Genomic DNA, 23,625 nt, shown 5'->3' with positions numbered 1-23,625 from the left:
CTGTGACCCAGAGTCAGAGTCCCTGCACTGACAATAATAACATAGAGAAGTAATGTCTGAGTAACTGATAGTTCAAAAAAGATGCTCAAGATGGTATCTCATATGGTGGAAATACTAGGAGAAAAGAGACTGTATACCTTTACGTTCCCGGGATTACACACAGATTTCCTCCAAACACCTTCAAATACTAAAGATCTTTCCCTCCCAGAGAATATTATATGCAGATAGATTTATCTTGCACTAGCATATGTTCAGCCAAATCCATGTCTCTGTCAGGCTCTGGGGCAGCAGGATAACAGTGAGGTACAAAGCAAAAGCAGAGCAGAGCTCTATTAGCCTTTCTTCCAGTGCTGCAACCTACAGTGTCTGCACTGAAATGCTGGACAAGAGTCATGCCTGAGGGAATGATGCCGGAAGTCTCCAATATGAATACCTGAGGATGATTGCCAATTACTTGTGACAACTTCTGAGATTACTCAAGAAAGAAGGAAAAATTCATCCACACTAGCTAACACAGACAGACAACAACACTAGTTTATAATCTCTGTCTTCTACCCAAACAGTTAATACATCAGCCTGAAAATATCACCTCTGTGCTTTTGATAGAACATAAACTGAAGGCGTAAACTCACATGCCATATTCAAGCCTAAAACTGGAGGAAGAGGGCTCCAGATGCACAGTGTTTATTTCACTGTTGTCTTCTCTAATACATGCCTTTCAATACATGCTGCAGAGAATTCAAAACTGAATGTTACTTATTAAGTGGAATATTCTTAAACAAAGGTATACAACTAGACTGCATACACCAGTGTATGTAAATTGATTTCCCAAGTGGAGGCAATTTCCAGTTTAATGCATGGTGAAGTGAGATCAGACTCTCCAACTGTGATTCAGGATTGCTTCATGCCGCTAGGAGCAGACTTCATGTAAGATCAATAATTCAGGCAATTAACTTTCATCTCCTAGTCTGAGCAGAATGCTCTTCTATTCTACTTTAAAGCAGGTAGAATGGGGACAGTTGACTACTATCCTAAACCATCTGGTCTTCTAGGCTGCAGTGAACGGCAAAAGCAGTAAGCTAGTCTAACAACCCCATAACTGTGATCATTAGAGTCAGTGCTGTCAAAGCGGAAAGCCAAGCAGAAAATGTGGTGCAGTAAGTTCAAACCGCCATTCAGGTACATTATCTTGTTCACAGCTCCTGTGGCCTATACTGATTGTAATGGGCTGATAGACAGCTTGCTGCACTCGCCCCCTCTGCAGAGAAATGTGACTGCACTCACTCTTAGAAGAGGTAATCTGTATGACCCTCCAATGAATAGGCCACTTATAAATACGCATCCTATCTCGTCAAGTGATGCTGCTGTACATCCGCTTTAAACAAGAAGTATTTCCTTTTCTGATATGGAATGTAGTAACTTTGATGACTCTGCACAGGGAGCCAGGCCCATATAAAGCAGAAGAGGAAATTTCCCCACCCATTTTTCCCTCCCTTCCCCTGCCGTACATGGAGAGGCTCTTGAGTCGTAGGAACTAAAAATAGTCCAGTGGATAAGTTTAAATTGAGACATTTTGAAGCACTTCTTGCACCAAAACAAATTCCTACAGTGTGATAGCAAGTTAGGACTAGATGGCCATCCTGGTAGATCTGTCTTCTGCTAGCAATTAGTTATTTCCAGTTGTAAGAAAGCCGGAACCCATCGTCCCTGGGAGACAATTTAGGATGGAGGTGAAAATACAGCATACCTGAGACAGTATAGGTGGCTAAGGAGAAAAACCCCTGGCTACAGATTGATCCCAAGTCTCTGAGGGTGGGGTGAGCAGATGAGGATGCTGCAGGAACTATGGGGAACCAAAGAACCTCACTAGCAATAATTTGTGACAACTATAGTCTGATTCTCCCTGCCACAAGCTCCTGCTTTCCACTAACCCCCTGAAACTCATTCACATTTTAAAAATTTATATTATCTGTCTTTTTATCTCTTCCTTTCCTTCTGCACTGCCCAAGCAGCACAGAAATAATCTCAGAGAGGGATGTGGCTTGGCCCTGTACAGTGATGACAAGATACCCAGTTTCCCCAGGGATTAACCACCTCTTTAAAGACAGGAAGTTACTGTTTTAGTGGGAAGGAAATAAATTTGTACTTTTGTTTCTTCAGATTAGGCACACTACTGGCTATTCACAAGTATGAATGCTGTCCTGTAGTTCATTTAAAGTACAGCAAAGGGTCTCCATTTGCTGGCTGTTCTCTTGCCCCACTGAGCAAAATACTAGGGTGCATAGCAGCCACTGGGTAGCAATGAAGACTTAAGTCCTATTTCTTGTAGGACAAGCTCCCTACATTGGGATGGTGTGTGGCCCCCCACACTACCCCACTAGTCTGCATCAGCAATGCTCTGGATGGTTTTTGAGCAGCCATGTCTAACTCATGTGCCCTGTGGAGGGCAGGGATGATGTATGTGCTCATCCCACAGGTTTTAAAAAATGAGGCAATACCAATGTGCAAATTGTGATAGGGCAGGAACTTTGGAAGGAGACAGGCCCAAACCTCACTGCAAGGGTTGCTGCCTCTGTAAAGAGCTCTAAGGCCCTGTGTCTTTGCTGGGGAAGGAGAGGCACAGCTCAGCAGCTGATGACATGCAGGGCATCAAGCGCACCATCAGCTACTACCCCCTCTTCCCTGTCCTTATTTTGCTCCACACCACCCACTGCCAAATCCTCATCTTGGGCTGCTGGTACTTGCCACCACACTGTGTTCTGCTCCCGGAGTCAAATCCTTGCCTGGTGTAAATAAGTGAGCTCAATTTCCTCCTGTGTTACTGCAGTGCAAAGCAGGTGTTAGACAGCAGTGTCACCTCCAGCAATTGCCACAGGATTTATATCTTCTTAGCAAAGACAGGGAAAACACCTGTATGTGGAGTTGATGAAAAAAAAAAAAAAAAAGTACTGGGGAAATGTCAATCAGCTGAAAATTAAGAGAAAATTAATTCGTTAACAATCAGAGCATAAAGGCCGATCACATCATGGTGAGACCAGGAAAGATGGGGGGGAAATAGGGAAGCATTCCCTAGTTTCACTGATGGTCTTGAGGACAGTATACAGTCAGCCCCGATCAGATTTGGAAACAACATCAGAAACAAAGGAAAATCTTACAGAAAAGTGGAGGTAGGGGGGCAGAATCAACTTGCCTATGATCTGGAAAGCTCAGAGCTCTGGAAAGCATGCAGTGAGTATGAAGGCGCACAAGAGGAAGTAAGGAGCAGAGCTATGGTTCTTAAGTTTGAGGAAACCCATGAGCTGACAGGCAATAGCAGTCTCACTGAGATCTTTGCAGGGCAACAGAGATGTGAGGATTGTCAGTGGCTACTCTTGGTGGTGTGTGAAATAATTACTATGTACGTCTGTTCTTGTACAGGGATTTCAATTATTCATCTAGAAATACGATGTTTCTAGATACTTGTCTAGAGATAGTGTACCTGCAATTCTGTTTGCCTGAGGTGCAGGGACAGGTGGGAACGGGAGAAAATCTCTGTAGCTTAAAAATCACAGTGAAAAGTTAGAAAGAATGAATACAAAGGACAAGAGAAATACCCCCAAAATTGGATAAAACATCAGAGCAGGTATGAGAAAGGAGTACATTCTCTAAAGAAAAGGTGAGGAATCATCTGCGTAACAGTCCCAACAAGCAAAAAAAGGAGGTTTTCACATTCTTATGGTGCAGTGGGGGGAGCTATAATGGAGAAGACCATGGCAAGACAAGGAGGGTTTGCTGAGCAAGTGCACTGGAAATATATTTAGATAGGTAGTACTTCAAAAGGCAGACATGATTATGTAGTCAGAATGGTCCTTAAATACCTACTGTGTATATATTGAGCCCCAGGCTCTCACGTCTGATTGTCCAAGTCACCTACCGTTGTTAACTCAGATTTTAAAAACTTGCCCAGTTTCTAAACCATGAACTTGATTTTGTGGTCCTGTTTAGGAAAACCCAGGAGTCTCCATGTTCCAGAGTAGGTTACTGTGTTGTGGGTATTGCTAAGGAAAGGAAGAGAAACAGAGCTTTAAACTCTGCTGGCTCCATGGGAGCCTGGAGCAGCTGTAGGAGCTGAACCAATGCATGCCCAAACATCCTTGCCAAGTCTACATCTTTCTGGCCAGAGATGCTGTACCATGTTCTTCCCATGACACTAGCTGCTCTGCAGGCAGCCTCCCCATGTAACCAGTACGGCTGAGCAATCCCACATCCTCCTGTGTTTATTCCAGGTATAGGTGCTCCTTAGCTCTGTTTACCACATAATGAACACCTTCCATCCCTCTTCCTTCCTTGCTTCCTTCCTTCATAGAGTTACTGGCTGCTGATCATGACTTTTGTTTTAATGGCTGCTGTGCCCCGGCATGATCAGGACATAGAGTTTTGCCTTCACATTTACTGCCAAGATTCCTAACCCAAGAAAAGGCCAAGCTGGCCATGTGAGTTGCCATCCATGGCAGAGTAATTCTTACATAAGGAGACCCATGGCCAAACATAATCCAGAAGGGGGGTGAGCGGTGGAGGAGTAATAGGAGAATAAAATATTATCTCAGTCTGCAGTGCTTCTGGGAACCCTACCTCTAACTGGCAATAGAGTTGCATCACCTTCTGCCATGGGATATTATTTTGCCATCAGAAATGCTCAGCATTAAATACATGGCTTTCCTGCGAGCCTTCTGTACTGACGCTGTCCATGGAAATAAGTCTTGATGTAAAGCAATTGCTCAAACACTGCTAGGACTATCAGGTGGCAGGGAGCAGCTGAACATGCCTTTCTCAACATTCACCTCATGCTTGTATGTTACTCAAACGGGGAAAAAATAGCTTCATCCTCAGGGAGACTGAAATTGCTGCTTTCTTTGCTGTCCTAAGGAAAGTGAACGCTAAAGAGTAGGAAGAAATAGTACAAGGCACCACATCAGTTGTACTGACCAGCAGGGCCTGCCATAAGGGACTCACCCAATCGAGTCTGTCCTCTCAATGCAGGGCAGAGCAGTAAGACAGTGCCTTGCCTGACGGAAGCAGCCTAGATTTGAAAGTCACCTCCATAGGATGCCTTAGGCAGAATAGATAAAGGAATGTTTAGCCCAAGGAAAAGAGAAAAGAGAGTCTTAGCAATTGCCTTGCAATGTTATCTGGTCTAGGGAAAAATGTCTAGCATTCGGAGCAGAGAATCAGAATCTGTGCTTTACTTCTCATTCAGTCTAGTAACTTTTCTGTGTCTCAGTTTCCCTTTCTGTCCCCCAGCTAAGTCACTTTTTAAAAACCTGCTTTATTTCTGGGCTAAAAGAAGTGTAAATTAGTCAATCATACTGCACACTAAGCTACTCATATGAAAACAGGCTTTTGATTACCTTATTTAATATTATGAGATAGATCACAACTATGAAGTAAGGTAACATCTTGTTCTGCCTTTGTGTTTGGGTTTGAAATACTCTGTGTAGCAGAAACCAGGAAAGATACTCAAAATTAAGGTCACTTCAGGTCCATCACCCATGCACTACAATACATTTTTCACTACTTTATTCCACCTGGAGCGGTCTTGACTGGTAGGGTTCCCACTACAAAGAACTGTTCCAACAGCTGATTTGCCAGCTCCTGCCTGTCCTTGCTGGCAGCCCTCCACTGCTGATACCTAAAATGGGATAAATTCTACCAGAGCTCACCAGCTGCTGCCAGACATGGATGCCCTTGCTGCAGTGAATGCCTGCAGAGAAAACATCCTCCAGAAGTCAATGTAGATAAGCCCCTCTCTGAGCTTGACAGCGTGAGAGAAATAAGTGAGCTTCTGACAACATTCTTTTAGGGCTATGCTGACTGAAAATTATCTCTACTTAGTCCTTAATCACATGGAATACTACATGCCTCTGTGCCCATGGAGAGCTGGGCGGAACTGGGAGCTCCTCAGGAGCCCCTTGGAATGAGTGTCCTGTGCTTGGACACGCAGATAGCTAAGGAGCAAACTGAGCTGCTGTGAAATCTCTGCAAGGCCAGGCCTGGGAAATTTAACGCCCAACTTCTTTCCTGACGCCATCTTTTCCCCTGAGTCTTCTTCAGCCCAAAGTATCGAAGAAACCAACAACCACCCTTTTTCCAGCACATATAGGTGCTAGTGGTGGTGTGGCTACAACATCTGTGAGTGACTCACAGATCCCAGACCCCTTCTCTCATCTGTTCCTTGGGACATTTTGAGTGAGGTAGACCCCAGTGCCAAACTGCAATAGGAAGTCCCAGTCCCTGCAGGTCTGACTTGACTCTGCTTCTTCCCAAGCTAGAGGAGCTATCCCACTTGACATTTTCAGGAATGAGGCTTTGGAAAGGAGATCTAGCATAGAAAGAGGGCATGGGTGAGTGCCAGGGTGCAGAGGACTTACTGGCCTGCTTGGCTTTCTCTGCATATGTGGTGGTTAGGTCTTCGTCAACCGGGTGCTCCACTGGCCCCACCATGGGGATGAGATGGCGTTCTGCTCGGATAGCCTTGGTGGCATGGGGCAGGAGCATTGCCTCAGGAGAAGGCTCCCGTCCCTCTGTCGACGGTGGCCACAACTGTCCCTCACTCTCCAAGAATGGAGTGCCTGTGCGGCTGCCAGGTGGGCAGGCAATCTCCCTCTTGGCCACCCCAGTGGAGCTGGCCACCTCAGGTCCCCCCTGTGCAGCAGCTTCCGGCAGGCTCTCGTAGCCCCTCTGTTCGGACAGGGACACCTCATCCTGAGGTGCATCTGCCTTGCTGCTGGTGCTGTCAGGCGGGGAGCGTGGGCTTTTCTTGCGAGCCCGGCGGTGCTTCTCCTGGGCCACATTGTCTGCATCACTGTCTGTCTCGCCATAGTAGGCCTCACTGTCCGGTGGGGAGGTGAGACTCTCCAGGTGCCTCTGTGACCTCCGTGGCTGCAAGGGCTGTGTGGTAGCTGGGGCTCCTGCTGGTTCAGGGCTGAGCAGCTGTGCCGGGGGGCTGAGTGGGGACGGTGGGGAGAGCACTCGCTGCCGTGGAGAAGGGGAGCGCTGGAGCCGTGGGCCAGTCTGGTCCCCACCAACTGTCCTGTGGGGAGAAGGAAGAGCAGTGAGTGAGGTCTTGTTGGTGGGGCTGAGGTGGAAGGAAACTTCCACATGTGAAAGAGGGGTAGGGATTGAGTGGCTGTTTCAGGTGTCTTCCAGGCGGTACAGACACCTGAAGTGCAGACACGAAGGGCAGACTCATCTCTGACATCAGCTACATGCTCTCATTTTGATTTTCTGCTTCATGATTCTTCAAAAACCAGGTGTTAAACACTTGAAAATCAGAATACCTTGAGAGCATAAAAAGATACCAAGCCAGCTTAAACATCTCCCCAGACATTTCTCCTGGGGATGTGAATTCCTGCATAGCAAACATTCCCCAGGTCAGTGGGACATACCCTTACAGCCTGCTATTTTCCAGGAGCGGCTGGCTGGTAGCTCAGCCACCACACTGCACTCCAGATGCTCCTGCAGCTGGGACTGCACCATGGAGCTGTGTCAGCTCTGCGGATCCCGGCACCCCCAAACTGCTAGTTCAGAGTGGGCTTCAAACAAAGGAGTCAGTGCTGTTTGTTTGCCCTGGCCTCTACATGGGAGTAAATAGCAAATATAAGAAAAAGGCCCAAGTGTTTTCTGGGGGTAGGACTCTGCTATCTTGTGGTAGGAGTCCACCCTGATGTGTGGCCTGCTCACTGCAGAACTGCTTCACAAGCTAGCTACCAGTGCCAGCGTTTTCACAACCATAGTGCAGTCATGCCAGCCAGCCCAATTCACGGTGGCGTTCGCCTTTGGCTTAGACATAGCAACTTCTAAGCCTGTAAGTCAGCTGGAAGGATGACTAGAGTAGGGGCAGGGTAGACTGGGGCAGTCAGCCTGTTTGCTGACTGGCAGAGGCAGGGAGAACTGGTGATGCAGATGGGAAAAGAGCATGCTCTGTCCTCCTCAAGAGTGAGTCCAGATTTCAATGGCAGTTTGATTCCAGACCACAAAAATGGGGCAGGGAACTTCCTTCCCTTGCCAGAGTCACTAGGGCTTGTTAGAGTTACAAAGGAGCCCTAAGTATTTGCCTTCTGAGCATGCAGACCGAGAAGCCAGGCAGACAGCATTGCTTCTGTAAAGGTGTGGAATTCATGACTTAGATCCCAGTTCTAAGCTGTAAAAAATTTATAGTTTTGTCAAATGCAAACCTCTGTGAATGCTAAGGGTGGGACAATTTCTCTAACAGTTTATTTTTTCAATAATATTTGCTATTATGAAATCTCACTGAGGAGCAAAGTCAAAGCTCCCCAAGCAAAACAGAACAGTTCTTCCTCTTCTTTAAATACTCAACCAGATAACTGAAAAGCATTACCACTTGTAAGCCAGTTTGTCTTGTTCTGCACTGTTAGGTCACAATCTTTCTCCCTCCTTCCCTTTCTTTCTCTGCACACACATCCCGCACTGACAGAAATACATATATGACCTTGCATACTCCAGAATCATCCAGCTACCTCTCCTCTCTGAAAAGGACTCTGATATTTTCTCTGGGAACATAAATATGAAGTGGGGATAGAGATGTGATCAGAAGGCAAAATTTGATGAGTTCTCCACTACCCCAAGATGAAGCCAACTGGTTACAGTGTTTCCAAACCATCCGACGTTGGCTCCCAGAAGGCTGCAAGAAGCCTGCCTTTGTCACTTTGCTAATTCAAAGTATGCTGATTTTGGCCCACTGGAATTTGCCCAGGCACCTGTTGGCTGCAGATAGGCTCCAATGGGGTGAGATAAGGCCTTGGCAAGGGACCAGGAGCTATTCTGGACACCTTCTGCAGGGTTCACTCATCCCACTTAATCACAGCTAGAGTATAGGGTGAACACATCAGAAGGCGCTGGTTCTTTCCCTGAAGCCAAGGGGAAGATCCTACATGCTCAGGCTTTCCTTCTCTGAGCACTGACCACCTCTGCCCCCACCTTACAGATGCCAACAACCAGTGTGGCTCTCCCTCCTCACTGCTCACAGTGCTCTGTCTTTTCAGGGCTGTAGAAAATCACATCTCGCAGCCCTCTTCGCCAGGGCCTTATTTCCTGAGAGTGACTTCAGTTTGGACTAGCTAGCACCTCACACAGCTTTGGTGCCTTCATATTTATATGATTAATATGATTAATTTACAGCTTGGGCCTCATCCAGCATGCACAGATGCACTGGGTTAAGTGTAGCACAGGTAAAACCGGGGACACTACTGGGACCATTTTTGTGCTTAAATTTGAGCATGGTCACCAGTATTCTGCTGGACTAGAGTCTTTGCCAGAAATATTTCTTCCTATAAAAACAGACTCAGCTACACACCTCTTATCGTTGTGGAAGTCAGTTGACACCCTATTGGACTACAATGACCTGCTGTAGTAAATACTCACGTAATCGTGTCTTGGCTCAGCTATCCAATGTGTAGTCAAATCCATTTCTACAGAACAGTTATTTACCCAGAATGAACTAAAGTCTCTGTTAATTGCTGAGATGAACTGCCCTATGGCATCTGCTCTCTTGGAGGCTAAATTTCTCATTCTTTGCAGCCCTCACACTGAAAACGTTTCCCTCCAGTGGGGCAGGGGCAGGGAGGTCTGGGGTCAGTTCAGCCCCAGGGCCAGGCACTCTGGAGAGCAGCACACAGACAGTGAAAAATTTTGGATGGCCACATTAGCCATGGGGGAGTCCTCCCAGTACATCCTGTGATCTAAAGAACCAAAGGCTTCCTGCCTGACTTCTTTCTACTAGGTGTGGATAGCTGCTGCGCTGGATGAAGCTGCCCTGCTGTCTGCACTGTCACAGCAGCAGCATGTGGGAGCAGGTTACCTTTTCACGCGGATGTTGAGCATGCCATTGGAGGAATCAATGATCTGCATGGCAGAAGCATGGGAGAGGCCAGCACATGACTTCCCATTGATAGATACTAGCACATCATTTTCCCATAGGCCTCCACGGCACGCTTTGCTTCTCTTTCGGATCTGGAAAAGCAGAAGAGAGAGGATGGAGATGAAGGGAAGAACAGCAGCTATTTAGTTCAGTTGCTTGTCTCCTGCTGGCCCTTCTATTGCTCTGTCCCTGACAGAATAAAATAAGGCCTAAGAATACTGTGCTGCCAAGGTGGAGGACCTGTCCTCTTGGGCAAACCTTGCCTGTGCCTTTTGGTCTCTGTATTCCTGTTAATTCCAAGAGTCACTCTGCTTAGTATAGGCCTGACCAACCCAATTTGAGTCATTCAGTGCAGATGAAAGACTCAAGAACACCTACATGCTCTTCAGCTCTCGTTCCTTATCTCCTAAGTTGCTTACACAGTCTGTGTTTCAGAGGGGGAACAGGAACTCTTTCCAGACTATACCTGTACATGGCTGTGTGTCCTTCTGTACGCCCCTGCTGTGCTTCCTTGGTATGATCCCTGACACTCATGCAGAGCCCCTAGGGTACCATCCTCAGGGAAGCCAACATCAGGAAGAGATGGTGGCTCCAAAGCACTCTGCTCTATTGGCTTTGGCCAATGTAGTTCTAGACATCTGCATCAGGCCATATGGTGTCCTGTTACATGAATGGAAACTTGGAGTAAATCTTTAGCTTTAACAGGAGCTGTGCAGGATGTGCATTGCTGTGGCTCAGAATGGAGTCTGGGTCTCTAGTTCCAGGCTAGTTCCTAGATGTGGCGTCTCATGGCCATCCTACACCAAGTGTTTCCTCCCCCTTTTGTTCCATCATCCATCAGTTAAACCTCTTACTGACACCCCCAACCCAGCCTAGTCTTTCTGTTAGGACAAGCAACCAAACCAAATGTCCACTCAGCCCAAAAACACAGACCTCTCCCATACAGGCAAGCAATGAGATAGTCTTGTAGGACAGCTTGGCACCCATAATGCACTCATTTTGCACACAGAAGAATAGCCAGGCAAAAACACTGGGTCAGGGCAAATCAGGCCCAAGGATACACTGGATTTGTAGATGCTTCTAGAATATTTCTTCAGATTTTGCAGTTAGGTGAGAGACAAATCAGTGCAGAGCCATTTAACAGAGGGTACAGTGAACAAACTGGCAGATTCCTGGCCTTTTCCCATATCTTACAGCCTTGCTGGCTCAAGCAACCAGACTCAGCTACAAAATTGCACAAGCTACTTTGCCCACACTACAATGGCAGCCCCAGGAAAGAGAAGTGGATGTGAGGGGGTTGCTGCCCTGTCATTGTTCTTGCAGGGGCAGGAGATGAGCCAGAAAGGAGAGCAATGGAGCCCTGAGGAGGTCCCATGGCACAGCTGGCTGGTTTCAGGTCCCAGGCCCTCTCTACCCACGGGGCGTGTGCATGCCCAGGGCTCAGCCCTGCTGGCTCATGTTGAGCAGGCAAGAGCAGCACTCCTCCCAGGTCAGCCTGTCAGCTGGACTGAGAGGTGTCAGGGAAGAAGATGGAAAGAGGATGGCTATGCTCTCAGTTGTTTGTGCGTTCACTGGCACTTTATCACTCTGTAGCCTCTCCAGCTTGACCCCAAATTTTGCCTGCATGCTTAAAATAGGAACTGGCTCATCCCAGTTGCCACATCCATCAGCCTCTGTCATTTTAGTCCTTTATCTCCCTCCTTGTTAATATAGCCTGGAATGAAAACATGTGGGCCTATAATGAACTATTGCTGAAGAACCACTTTTCTGCTGTTACAGTATAAAAGCTGCTTCCTGATACTCCCTCGGGGTGCATCTGTTAACTGAGAAAAGATAGCAGACACATTTTCCAGTGCTGACACAGCAGCTAAATGCAGAGAGTTAGGAAGTTGAAGAGAGGTTAGAAGGAGGGTCTCCTTCTGCTATTCCCCAAAAGGCCAACTGCTGCTCCATGGCCAAGTGCTTGGTGCTCAGCTCTGGATGGGAACACACTTGCTGAGTATCTCTCCCAGTTATGGTGTGAGGGAACTGGGGGTTAAAGGCTGTCGGCAGGTGCTCAGAGCATTCCTTACATCCCATCATACTCCTCTGTGCTCACTGAAACCAACTGGATGTGGGCTGGTGACCACCCAGAGCAGAGCCACTAAGCTTCCTGCAATCCTCTGGTCCCACAGTACTGCAGGACTTTGCAGGCGAGTGTTTGGGATTCCCAGGCAGGGAGGGTCAGGCTGCACTCACAATGCTGCCTGTTGCTGTTTCAGGCACGTTTAGATCAGAGTAGGCTGGTGGGATGCACGCTGCCCCATGCAGGCTGAGCAATGTCAGCAGGCAATGCATTTCTTTTGTGTTTGGTAAAGATGCTGGCTCTGGCTTGGTCTGTGCTCAAGACTTTACCAGGGTGGCAGAAGGCCCACACACTAAAGCAGCAATAGTTACTTCAGAGCTGCTGCAGGAGCCTGTAAACTATGTCTATAAACCAGAAGGGGACTTCTTCCTGTCTCCATTCTTCTTTGGGAAAACAGGACCAGGTCTCTTCCAGCACATGGATAGACCTAAAGAGCCTGAAAATAGCACATAAATATTCCTGGCTGTCAGTCTCCCACAGGTTTATAAACCTCTCCCTGGAAGTTTATGAATCTGCTTCCCAGGGGCAGCGGGAAACAAACTATTCACAGCTCCATTTCAATGACAAACCCCTACCCCACTGCATTTGCCAGGGAGGAAAGCAAAGGGGTTAAAGGCAGAAGAGGATTGTACAGGGAGAGAAGGAAGAAAGCACATCATACAGAAAGGACAGGACTTAATCCACAAACATGTCAGCAGTGTTCTGGCGGCTGGACAGAGACCAGCACAAGCCTGCAGTTGTTAGACTGCCAGCACAGTGCTGTGGAGACCTTTAATGACAGCCATAGCCTGCACGTCTTGCTCTCAGCAAGGGCAGCCCTGAGCCTTTGAGGCTCCAGGCCAGGGCAGCTGCCCAGTCCAAAGGCCAGGCTCGCTGCCCACCCTGAAGGTCAGTCTGCCCTCAGGCTCAGCCACTCGCTCCCCATGTCCAAAAGATGCCCTCTCCTGGGCACCCAGCGAGCCACATGAAGCACCACTCCTAGTGTGGAGCTACTGCTTAGGCTGCAGAAAGGTTGGAAGGTGTCGCCCAGCCGCTGTTCTGAAGAGATGGGAAAGGATGGAAAAGTGGCATTTCAAAGATAAATCCTCTCTGCTTCCTGTAGCAGATCCCTGGAGAGCTTTCTTGTGCGAGTGAGAGGCAGCACTGAGGGACTCTGACAAGTGGTCAGGGCTAGCCCCAGACGTGGCCCTGGGGGATTGCACTGTCTGATCTCCTAGCACATACTGGACAAACTGCACGAATTCTCTGAGCCTCTGGTAACTAACTCCCTGTTACACATTCCACTCCACACCTCAGTGGACGCATGCCTTCATGGCACACCTTGGCACACATGGGAAGAATATCCTGTTCAGATTTCAGATGGGTTTAGGGAATCCCAGTTTCAGGGCCTTACTGATTTATGCTACTGGAAATACAAATCAATGTGGAAAACTGGAAATATGAAGTAATGAAACACATTTACTCAGAAGATTGTCCATCTCACTGCCCTCTCAGCAGGACTTCCATTGTGACAAAAGAGGTCTTTGTCAGAGAGGTTCGTGTGTCTGCAGCACCTAGGTACATGCGCATACATGTGCATGTTTTCTTTCATTACTTTGCCCTTTTTCTGTCATTGATCATGTTGAATCAGCCAGAAGGGAAAGGACAGAAGCAGCTGAGGGGAAAAAAGGAAAAGGGTGAAGACAACAAATGAGAAGGAAAGGAAAAAGAAAAGGCGCTGAAGGGAAAGTCAGTGCTAGGAGAGGCCAGGAAGGCCTGGGCTGGGATCAGGCTTTAACAGTACAGTACAAGTTTCTTTGTACAGCCCTGGGGAGACAAAAGGATGTGCTGATTATTGGACGTGTGTCGGAGGAATTCGGCCTAGCTTTTGGGAACAGAATGCAAGAGAGGAGGGGGTCAGATGCAATTTGGCAGCATCTGTCCTTCAGTAGGGACTATATTTAGATAGCGATATGTGGGAGGGTGAACACACGCTGGGATGCTAAGAATAGAGTAATCCTGATAGTAACTCAGTGGCTTCACATCTTGCCTGAGTACAGCCCAGGGAACCTGTCTTGAAACTTTGCAACCACCTTCTCTGCTGGGCAGCACCACTTCTTCATAAGAAAGGAAATATGCTGTGGATAATTAGAAGTGGTTTGCAGTGCCTTTCAGGAATAAGCTGTAATAGGTTCATGCCATCTTCCCCCTTCCCTCTCCAAGGCACCACTTACCTCCTCTCATCGGGAGAGCTCAGTCTATAAGGTAGGAAAACAAATTACATTAGCAGTCTTCCCCTAATCTCCTAAAATCTCTCCAGCAGCAACCTAGAAAAACTCAGGCCAAGTGAGAGTTTTATAGTGAACACAATTCATCTTCCCATCCAATACCCCTTCCACTCTCTGATTGCATCTCTCATCCCACAGCTGCCCCCCTTCCCTCAGCAGCTACAGTGCCATGGGGTCCAACACTCCATGGCAACCTGGCAGTGTTTAAATTTAATTCCCAGACTTACATGAAATGTAGTCCTGTCACATGATTTGCATGGACAGGTACGAACAACCTTGTTGTATAAAGCGGTATAAAGCATTACCAAAAGGGAGTGAACTCAGGCAGGAGCCAGCCAGCATCTGGGTCTGCTCCTCCCAGAGCTTCCTGCTTAGCTGAACCACAAACGCAATTGCTAGATGCAAGAGCAGAAGCAAACACCCTACATATCTTCTTTCTGAACATCTGTGTTGACATAATTTTGTTTCCTGGAACAGTTTGTTTTTCCTCCAAGGCCAGGGCCTAATCTTTACTTGTGCAAGGAAGGATACCCCCGTGGCTAAAGCCCTAGAGTGGGATTCAGGAGACCTGGATGATTTTTTGTGTAACCTTGAAGAAAACACTTAGACCATGAGCCATAAATGAGAGGACAGTCTTTTGCTCTGGCTTTTAAATTTTCTTTGTCTCAGCTGTCCACCTGAACACAGAGACCTGCAAGACACTTTTTCTATGGCTTGTCTATTAAGTATGTCAATAACATCACTCTTCATGGCAATGCCATATTTTTATTGGAAGCTATTTTCCAGGAGAATATTTACTCTAATCCATTATAATTACACTAACCATTACAATGACATTTCTCTATTTAGTTCCAATAACTTTCTGACAAAATGCCATATTCCTGTTTAAGAGGTGACACTGGATGCCTTGCCTTTTGGTAAAGTAGGTCCATTGTCTCTGCAGACCTACTTCACAGGTCATCCACAGTGAAGCTTAATTAAGGAGTCTTTATGGCATACACACTTTCTGGGATGAACACAGCAAGAGAGGATGATGAAAGGTATCTTGAATGGCAGGACAGACTTGGATAGCTTCTGGGCAAGGGGTCTAGAGATGAAACTCGGTAGTGGCAGAGGATGCTGGTGCTGGACAATCAATTAAGCACATACGAGACTACTGTAATGTTACTGCCTAGAGTGTACTCGTGAGGGGGATATTGCTATCCCAATGCAGAAGAAAACAACTTCTTCAGTGCACTAGACTTAATTCAGATTTTTACCAGGGGGTACAAGCTGATAAAAAGCAAATGCAAGCAATCAGGGATTGTTAGTTTTCTCTCTCTGTTGAAACCAACTGCCTTAAAAAGAGCATTTTGTCATGATAATACAAGGGTGGGGGGAAACCCCCAAACGACCCACCTTCTTTGCCTAAGCAAATGTTTAGCACAGGGCTTGTTGCTGGGATCAAGTATCTAGCCAGAGTTGGCTGCAGGTAGATAAAAAGAGGTTTTATCTCCATGGCCTTTTGTTACTTGATGGGAGATTAGCTGAAAAGGGAGTGAGGTGTAATATCAATAATGAGGAATAATGCCACATATACTAGAATAGATACTAAAAGTACTTGATAAGCGTTTTACTCTCACCAGAGTAAACAGCAGAATATCAAGGGCTTTTTATATGAAGCTAGGATGCAGAAGGAACACGTATGTTTTGTTTGTCAGAAAGCAAGAGTCCAAGTGCCCACATCTATCTGCTGGGACAAAAGGAATTGAGTGTTCAGAAGAAACACGCTTATACATCTGCCACATAGGTCCTTTTCTAGAAGCTCAGCCTTCCTCCTTTTGACATAAAAGATTTTAAGACCAAAATCTATGGGAATTAGTGCTCGTAGGCAAATCTAGCCACCACAATGTCTGTTTACAGGGACAGGCACTGAACTGGGACACAAGGAGTGACAGAGGCTTGAACACAAGGAGTGACAGAGGCTTGAACACAGGGCAGAGTCATCCAGAGACATGGCTTCAGTCCTGCGGAACAACATGTTCTCAACCTGAGCACTGCATGCTGGTACTGTGCTCTAAAGGGCAGTGAGGATACGCAAGCTCTGAATAAAACCCTTACTCAGAACACAGGACTCTTTTCAGCTGCTCCCAATTGTTGAACAGTGGCAGTCTTAAGTATAATATGCCTCCATAGTATTTATGCTGGGAGAGGGCAAACTAGAAGACATAGCTATTATTATTTTGATAGAATGAGGATACGCTCCAAGACAAAAAAAACCCACCCCACTTCTGTTTGCAAAAAGTTACTGTACACAGCATTCATCGTATTTGCAAATGTGGGTTACTGTACCAAAACACAGCACTCACTAACCCTAAGTGAGCCTCTCAGCAATGGTCTGAGGATGATAAGGACTGTTGTTCTGCAGCAGCAAGGATAGGATCAGCCATAGGTATAGATTAGACCAGTATCCCATTCACCTGCAGGATTCCACGGGAACTTTGGTACAGAGACTTTCCTGTGCCTTGCAGCATCTTTGTAGGCATCTTGTAGGTATGAACATACATGAAAAAACAGGCTCAACCTTCATAGGTGTATTCAGTATTGTACTTGTGAGCAAATAGCAGGTTGAATAATGCCAGTGAATGAACCTAGGCTCTGGACTGCAATTGCCTGTAGCATTAGACTGTTGAAATGATCCCTGGCACATCTTTGTCTCAGGACAGCTAATGCTCTCCGGAACAATTCCCAGGCACAGTTTGGGAGCTAGAGCAGACCATTCCCAGAGCCACTGCCTGTGGGCAGCTTGCATGTGGCCAACTTGTATGGGAGGACAGAAGCTGTAAATTGTTGGGCTTCGTTCTACTCTGTAGCAGCTGGCATCAGTGCTAGAGAGTGGTCCCAGGTACATTTAATGCAACAGGTATAGATGTAGCTTGTATAGTTTCACCAGAACTGCTGATTGTCATCTGTCAAGAGATTGTTCCAGGACTCCTGCCTGCTAATGGACAAATAGGATGTAAAGACAAAACTGCCTGGACTCTTCACCTCTGCAAGGAGAAGGAAAGCTTTTCTAGTGGTGTCCTTCAAACAGAAGTCTTAGACAACTTGTGGAAGCAAAAAGCATGGGGCAGCACGGCTGTGGTTACACAGTAGAGGAGAAACCATTCAGTAATGTGTGAAAGAGCAGGAGCTGACATCACACTTTGTCATAGGCATGATTGCCTCTTGTCCTTTCAAGGGAAGGCAGGAAGTGAAAAAAAAATAATAGAGAAAAGTGGCTTGGGCAGTGAGAAAGGAATAGTTCATATCTGAGAGTAAACACAGATTATAAATCAAGATTCTAATAGAGGGAATGGCATAATCACCGATCCAGTCCATTCAGAGTCTGTTCTCTGTACTTGTTTCAGAAGGGAGCTCCTGTGTAAAGCTCCTTCCCTTGCAGGTAGCTCCAAGCCTCGGTGAGGCACAAGGAATTGTGAACAAGACCATTGGTTGATACCATCAGCGACAGTGATTTGCAACCATGATAATATGGTTTTCTGTTTAGGCCACCTTCTTATCATTGTCCAGGAGGTCCTATTCCCACATCTCTACTGGGAAGGAAGGGCAGAGGTCCCCTTCCAAGTTCTGCACGTTGCTCACCGCTGTCCCAGCGCTGTGCAGAGCTTGCAGCTTCTTGGCCAGACAGCAGCCCCGGAGCCCCCCACATTTTCCCAGCACACAGTGACTGCTTGACCCAGATGCTCCTTGGAAGGATCCACCAGTGCTACAGCCCGCACTCCCTCACTGGCAGCCAAGGGTAGCACCTGCCTAAGTGCCGACAGGTCATAAAACATGTCCAGGAGCACTCCCAAAGCTGCTTGAGGTGCTTCTTCCACAGCACTGGCCCTCCAACTCCAGCATTAGTGACTGCTATAGACTAGGCTGCCAGCAGTGGTTTTTTAGGTGTGACAGTAAACATTTGTGCAAACAGATAGAGAACAGCCCACCCACTGACAAGGGGAGACGAAGAGAAGGTGCTTGCAAAGCTGAAAGCCATCAGACCTACTTGGGTTTTTTTTTAGGAATAATGTCATGAGAGCAAAGGTGAATGGGACAGAGTGACCAGGCCATTGGACACAGGGACCAGTGGCACAGCATACAGGCACCAAGGATATCTGGCAGAGGAGACAGTAGAAACAGTGAATTGTCAGCACAGAAACATACAGGAGAAGGTGGGGACATGTGAGAAAGAAGTAAAAAGGAGGTTGTGATGAACTGCTCTTAAATGACAAAACTATTATTGGTTTTAGGACCTATACAATCCTGTGTCACTGCTTCCCCTAACAATTCACTCCATTGCTGCAGAGCATTTGCACAGAACAGGGAACTGAAAGGAGCCTCCCAAGTTATCATGGCCAATCCTCCATTGTTTCAGATGCCATATTGTTTACTCCAGTTCATAAACTGATTCCAAGATGTTTTCAGTTCTTTTTCTAGATTGGAAAGTTGTTGCTGAACCTCCCTGGTTAGTCGTTTTGTGCACATTTGATCGGTGACAATGCTGTCCTATATTTGAACAGTGCTGCTGCTATTTGCCCAACATCTATTTGTAGACAGCAATCATATCTTTCAACCTTTCCTAGGTGAAAGAAGCCTTCTCTCCTCCCCTCCTTTTCTATAGCTGCTCTGCCTTACATTCATTTTTCTTGAAAGTGGTTGGCTCCATAGGTGTGATATTTCCAGTGAATTCCCACTTGTGCATTAGACACTAACATCAACGCCTTCCCATCTCAGTTAGATATGGCTACCTGAGGCTCATTTGTTTATATTTGCCTTTTTTCAGAAATGCATCATTTTGCTGGCTCATTATCCTCTTGTGATGCACTAATACGCACAGGTCTTTCTCTTCTATTATCAGTACCAGCTGGAAAGCCTCCAGTTTCCACTTATTTCTTCAGTATTACTTGTGCACCAAACGATGGTAAAAGTACAAATGCCTTCCTTGCTTTACATAGTAAGTAACTGGGCTTCCCTCTCATGGAATAAATCTTGTTTTGTAGCAGGATCCCTAAAGGCAGGCGTGCATGCACTTGCACCATCTTAAGCTGCCTGTTAATCTTCGTAAAAATTATTTCCCTAATATAGTTCCACGTTATGTTTCTACTTTGGTTGATTATGGGCTTAATGTTTATGTCCTACATTATGACTTCTCTCAGACTAGCTATTTTACATTTTGTTTAGTTTCAAGGACATTTGACGCACATATCCTTATTGCAAAGAAGTCCTCCGGGAACCTGATGGTATTGTTCTCCCTTCCTCTCTTTTTAGAACGGGTGAACTTTCTCATCATTTATAGCTTCTCCTTGCAAGGAATGCTGTACGTTTCAGGATCAGGTACTTTTCCCTCAGCCTTTCTAAAATAAAAATCTTGCCATCTATGAACCCTTTTTGTTTCTTGCTTTTATGCTTGTTTTTCTTCTCTCCTGATGACTGTTTCTGGCCAATGATTTGTTGTGTAGTATCGCTGTGTGCACCACAGCTATTTCAAATCAGCTTTGTTTTGGTAGTTGGTAGTGTAAAATCCCACTATATCTGCTTCACTAGGTAAAAGATTCATTTGGAATCACAATAAGCCAAATATGAATGCACAGCAGTTAAATTGATTTCACTTAAAAGGACATGGCTGTAACTAGAGAACAAAATTGAGATTTTCCTTTCCTTTCTGGGTTCTTTACTCTTTATTTTCCCTTTTTTTTCTCCATATTCCAATTCTTCCTAATTTCTGCAGAATTATTCATGTCCTCTGTTGATGCTTGATCCTGCTGTGTATCTGCCTGCTGAGGATATCAATGTCTGATGTTCTTTCAGCTTACTCATTACTGAGTTAATATTTTAATACAACTCTAATTAAAAAATCATCTATTCTTTCTCACTGAGGGCTCCCCAAACACTAATAAATTTTATTTTGCTTCTTCTTATGTCTCACCCTGCACTCTTACAGCATCTGTTTTTATGAGACTGAATTGTTAAAAGTACCTTTTTCATATACACATCAGACATTTAGCATGCAGACACTGCAAATGATTGTTCAGGTGGAGCAAAATAGTATGTGCTCTTGTAAGCAAGTTTAAGATGAAAGGAATTGACATTTGCAGTTATAGATCTGGAACCATGTAGTCAGTTGGCGTTAAGACTAGCACTTCAGTCTTGCTTATGTTATTTAAATTTGAGCTTTTTCCTCAATACCCACTGAGTACTGCTGGAAGAAGCAACATGTCTCCCTGATCCTGAGGCAGGCAGAGCTGGTTTGGCTCCATTAAGGTCACCTGAACACAACTTATGTGTATGACCCAAGAGGCTGTCCACAAGGTATATAATTCCAGCACCTCACTCTAGGCATGGCCCTGAACCCATAACCCTCAGGGAGTCGGATGGCACAGAAGCTCTGTGGTAGCTGGATCCAGCATGTTAAGATCCAGCTGCTCTTCTACCCCTTTGTGTTGGCTGGACGGAGGTTTAGAATTGATCCCTTGCTTGGTCAAATGGTTTAAACTACACCTAAGCATCCTCTCAGTCTGCAGAGAAATGGGTTCATGCCCCACTTCCAACACGTTCATCTACTTTATTTAATTGCAGCCAGTTGAATACTTTGCACTAGAAAGGACGGTTTAAAATGCATATGCTCACTGTACATTCTGAGTTAGCTGCAACTTGAAAAAGGCCAACAATTTAAGCTGTCACTGTGAACAGCTTATGACAGAACAATCAAGTAGAGGCCCACCAATGTATTTTAAGAGGATAGAGAATAATGCTGAAAACATTTTAATGTCATTAAATACCATCTTGTCTCAAAAAGAAAAAAAAAAAAAAGAAAAAGAAAAAAGAAAAAATAAAGCATATACGAGACCCGAAGAATTTTCAGGAGAAAAAAAAAAAAGATACCAAGAACAGCAATTAATGATTGATTTTATCATAATCTCCATATAGAGAAACAATAGAAAGATGATTATGATGATGTAAACTTTAGAAAGAAGAAAGGCAAGAAGACCTGTGACTGTCTAAATTGATCATGTAAGATGATGAATTATGCAGGGCTTTGTAATATAACAAGAGCGGCTCAAACAGGAAATCCCACTTTGTGCAACACTGAGTCTTTGGAATGCCTGTCTGTTTGATGTTATCAAATCTTCATTAGGAAACCATATATGATTTAGTCAGACAAGTAAATCACTAACTGTTCACAAATAATTATCTGTTTATGGGCACGGTAAAACACTGTCAATTCTTTTGTACTTCATAGGGCATGCTGATTATCAGCTGGGGTGAAAGAGTTTCCCTCCACATTACATTACTAGAAAATTAGATGTGTTGGTGAAGTTTGCAACTTCCTCTGAGACACTTGCAGGAAACACAAAGGAAACAGGAAGCAGGAGATGAAGTGACCATTAACCTAGTCTGGTCTAGCAATTCCACCGTCTCTCCATAATTACAATGTATATAATTTATATATAACTTATTGTTTTACTTGATTAATTTCCACTTACTAGGCCCAAATTAGCTTTTTGTAACTTTTTCATCCAGAAAGGTATATAGAAACAATTTGACTTGGCATCCAAGGGTAAGCATCTTTCCTTCTAGAGGAAGACTTTTCTAGTCTAGAAGTTGAAATTGCCTAACTGACAGCACTGGAATCCCCTGAGACACCAACTGTATCCCCTCAAGTATATCCTGGCACCTATCAGATATTCATGCCTCTATCTCCTATGACATTTCCTCCAGATTCATCCATGTTCCTGTTCTGTCCCTCCCCATTCTGTACAAATAGGTTTTGCTGTGAGAACCAAAGTGCTAATATTTCTGTTCTGCTAAGCCAAAATTTTCCTGGTTTCATATAACACTCCTCTTTCTCCTCAAGAGTCCTTTCTTCAACAGCCATCAGTTTACTAATAGACCCTCTCATTTATCTAATCTGTCTTTCCATACATGCGCAACACATTCTTCGCTGTACTAATGAACACTGTGTTGTTATTTGACCTTACCTCTGGTAGGCAGGGTCAATCTCAGTGACACCTCCCTCCAACCACACTACCCAGCGCTGCCCAATGGCACTGATATCCTGCATGGAGGCTGAACAGAGTGAATTGCTCATCTACATGAGTCCCAGCTCTAACAAACCGATAGAGAAACACACAATACTACCCTGTTTCTCTGTGAGATATCATACGGCCACAATCCCTGGTCAGGCTTCTTCAGTGATTGGACCATTCCCATATTTGGCTCCTAAAATATCCAAATTGTCAGTGTCAATGATGTTAAGAGTTTTAGAAGATGCTTTGCAGGCAGCACTTTGGCCCAGACTTCATTCTGCTGGTGTCAATAGCAGAATCCTAACTGCAGAAGAGTGAACAGTTGATCTTTCAACTCAAAGAGCCAAAAACTGAGATTCAAACTCCTACTCTCTGCATGGTAAGAGGAGGACAATTAGGTTACTCCATGACTCATGGGGCCTTATTCTCTTTTAAGCAATTTATATTCAGATACAATCTTACTGGGTTCCCAGTAAGGATCTGTAAATCCTTTCTTTGGAGACTGTTTAAACAGTATTGCCTTTAAGATAATAAGTATGTATGGTCCCCTGGATGCCATTAAATTCTGGACAATAAAAGCCCAAAATTATAAAATCAAAGTCCTGCTTGAAGAATTATTTATATTTTGAGCCTCAAATAGATTTGGACTAATTATTTTTTCTATAATTACTTTTATGCAATATCCAAGTATTGTAAAATATATATATATTTGTATTGCTAGACTTCAGATATGACACCCAGTTCTGGGTGAGAGCTACTTCTAGTTAATACCTTTCTGGAAGTGCTACTAATCCCTGAGCAATATTCTGTTCTCCTTAAGGAGAACTTAGCCTGGGGAATGGCTAGTTCTTGTCTGCTGTTCAATCCCAACTAATCTTTATAAGACACTCAGTTTCCCCTCCCTCTTCAACTCATTTCTTGTCTGTTGGGAGAAAAACAAGAGTCAAAATAATCGTTTACAGGGCCACTGAAAATCCCTTTTCCTAACAACCACTGATGCCAGACACTTGTTTCAAGGATACTAACTCCTTTTCAGCACCTAAAATATGCACAGAAGTTGTTTTCCTGGAGAAAAATTGTGTATCTCTATGTAAGAAACATTCACTTTAGGGTCAAGCTATGGAATTCCAAACCATTTATCAGAAGTTACAAACACTCTTTGACGTGAAGTGAGCCAAATGACACAGAACATTTCATTTTAAAATTCTCAATCAGAGGCACAGTCTACTTAAGGAAACAGAAGGAGCAGGGCATAGCATTTTTTCA

The 23,625-nt window shown here is 45.2% G+C and overlaps 1 protein-coding gene across 1 annotated transcript in view; it reads right to left on the bottom strand.

Moving 5' to 3' along the window:
- Positions 1–23,625, bottom strand: part of SYNPO2L (synaptopodin 2-like) — a 35,521-nt gene that overhangs the window by 10,760 nt on the left and 1,136 nt on the right. The window contains exons 2-3 of the mRNA XM_010086133.1: positions 9,857–10,008; positions 6,408–7,069 (exon numbers count right to left, since the gene is read on the bottom strand). Coding sequence (XP_010084435.1) covers positions 6,408–7,069; positions 9,857–10,008 — 814 coding nt within the window. The remainder of the gene's footprint in view (positions 1–6,407; positions 7,070–9,856; positions 10,009–23,625) is intronic.

Source organism: Pterocles gutturalis, unplaced genomic scaffold, assembly GCF_000699245.1.
Source record: "Pterocles gutturalis isolate BGI_N339 unplaced genomic scaffold, ASM69924v1 scaffold49130, whole genome shotgun sequence".
NCBI classification, from domain to species: Eukaryota; Metazoa; Chordata; class Aves; order Pterocliformes; family Pteroclidae; genus Pterocles; species Pterocles gutturalis.
Note: the sequence above shows the minus strand (reverse complement) of the source record. Positions and strands in the feature narration are given on the sequence as shown.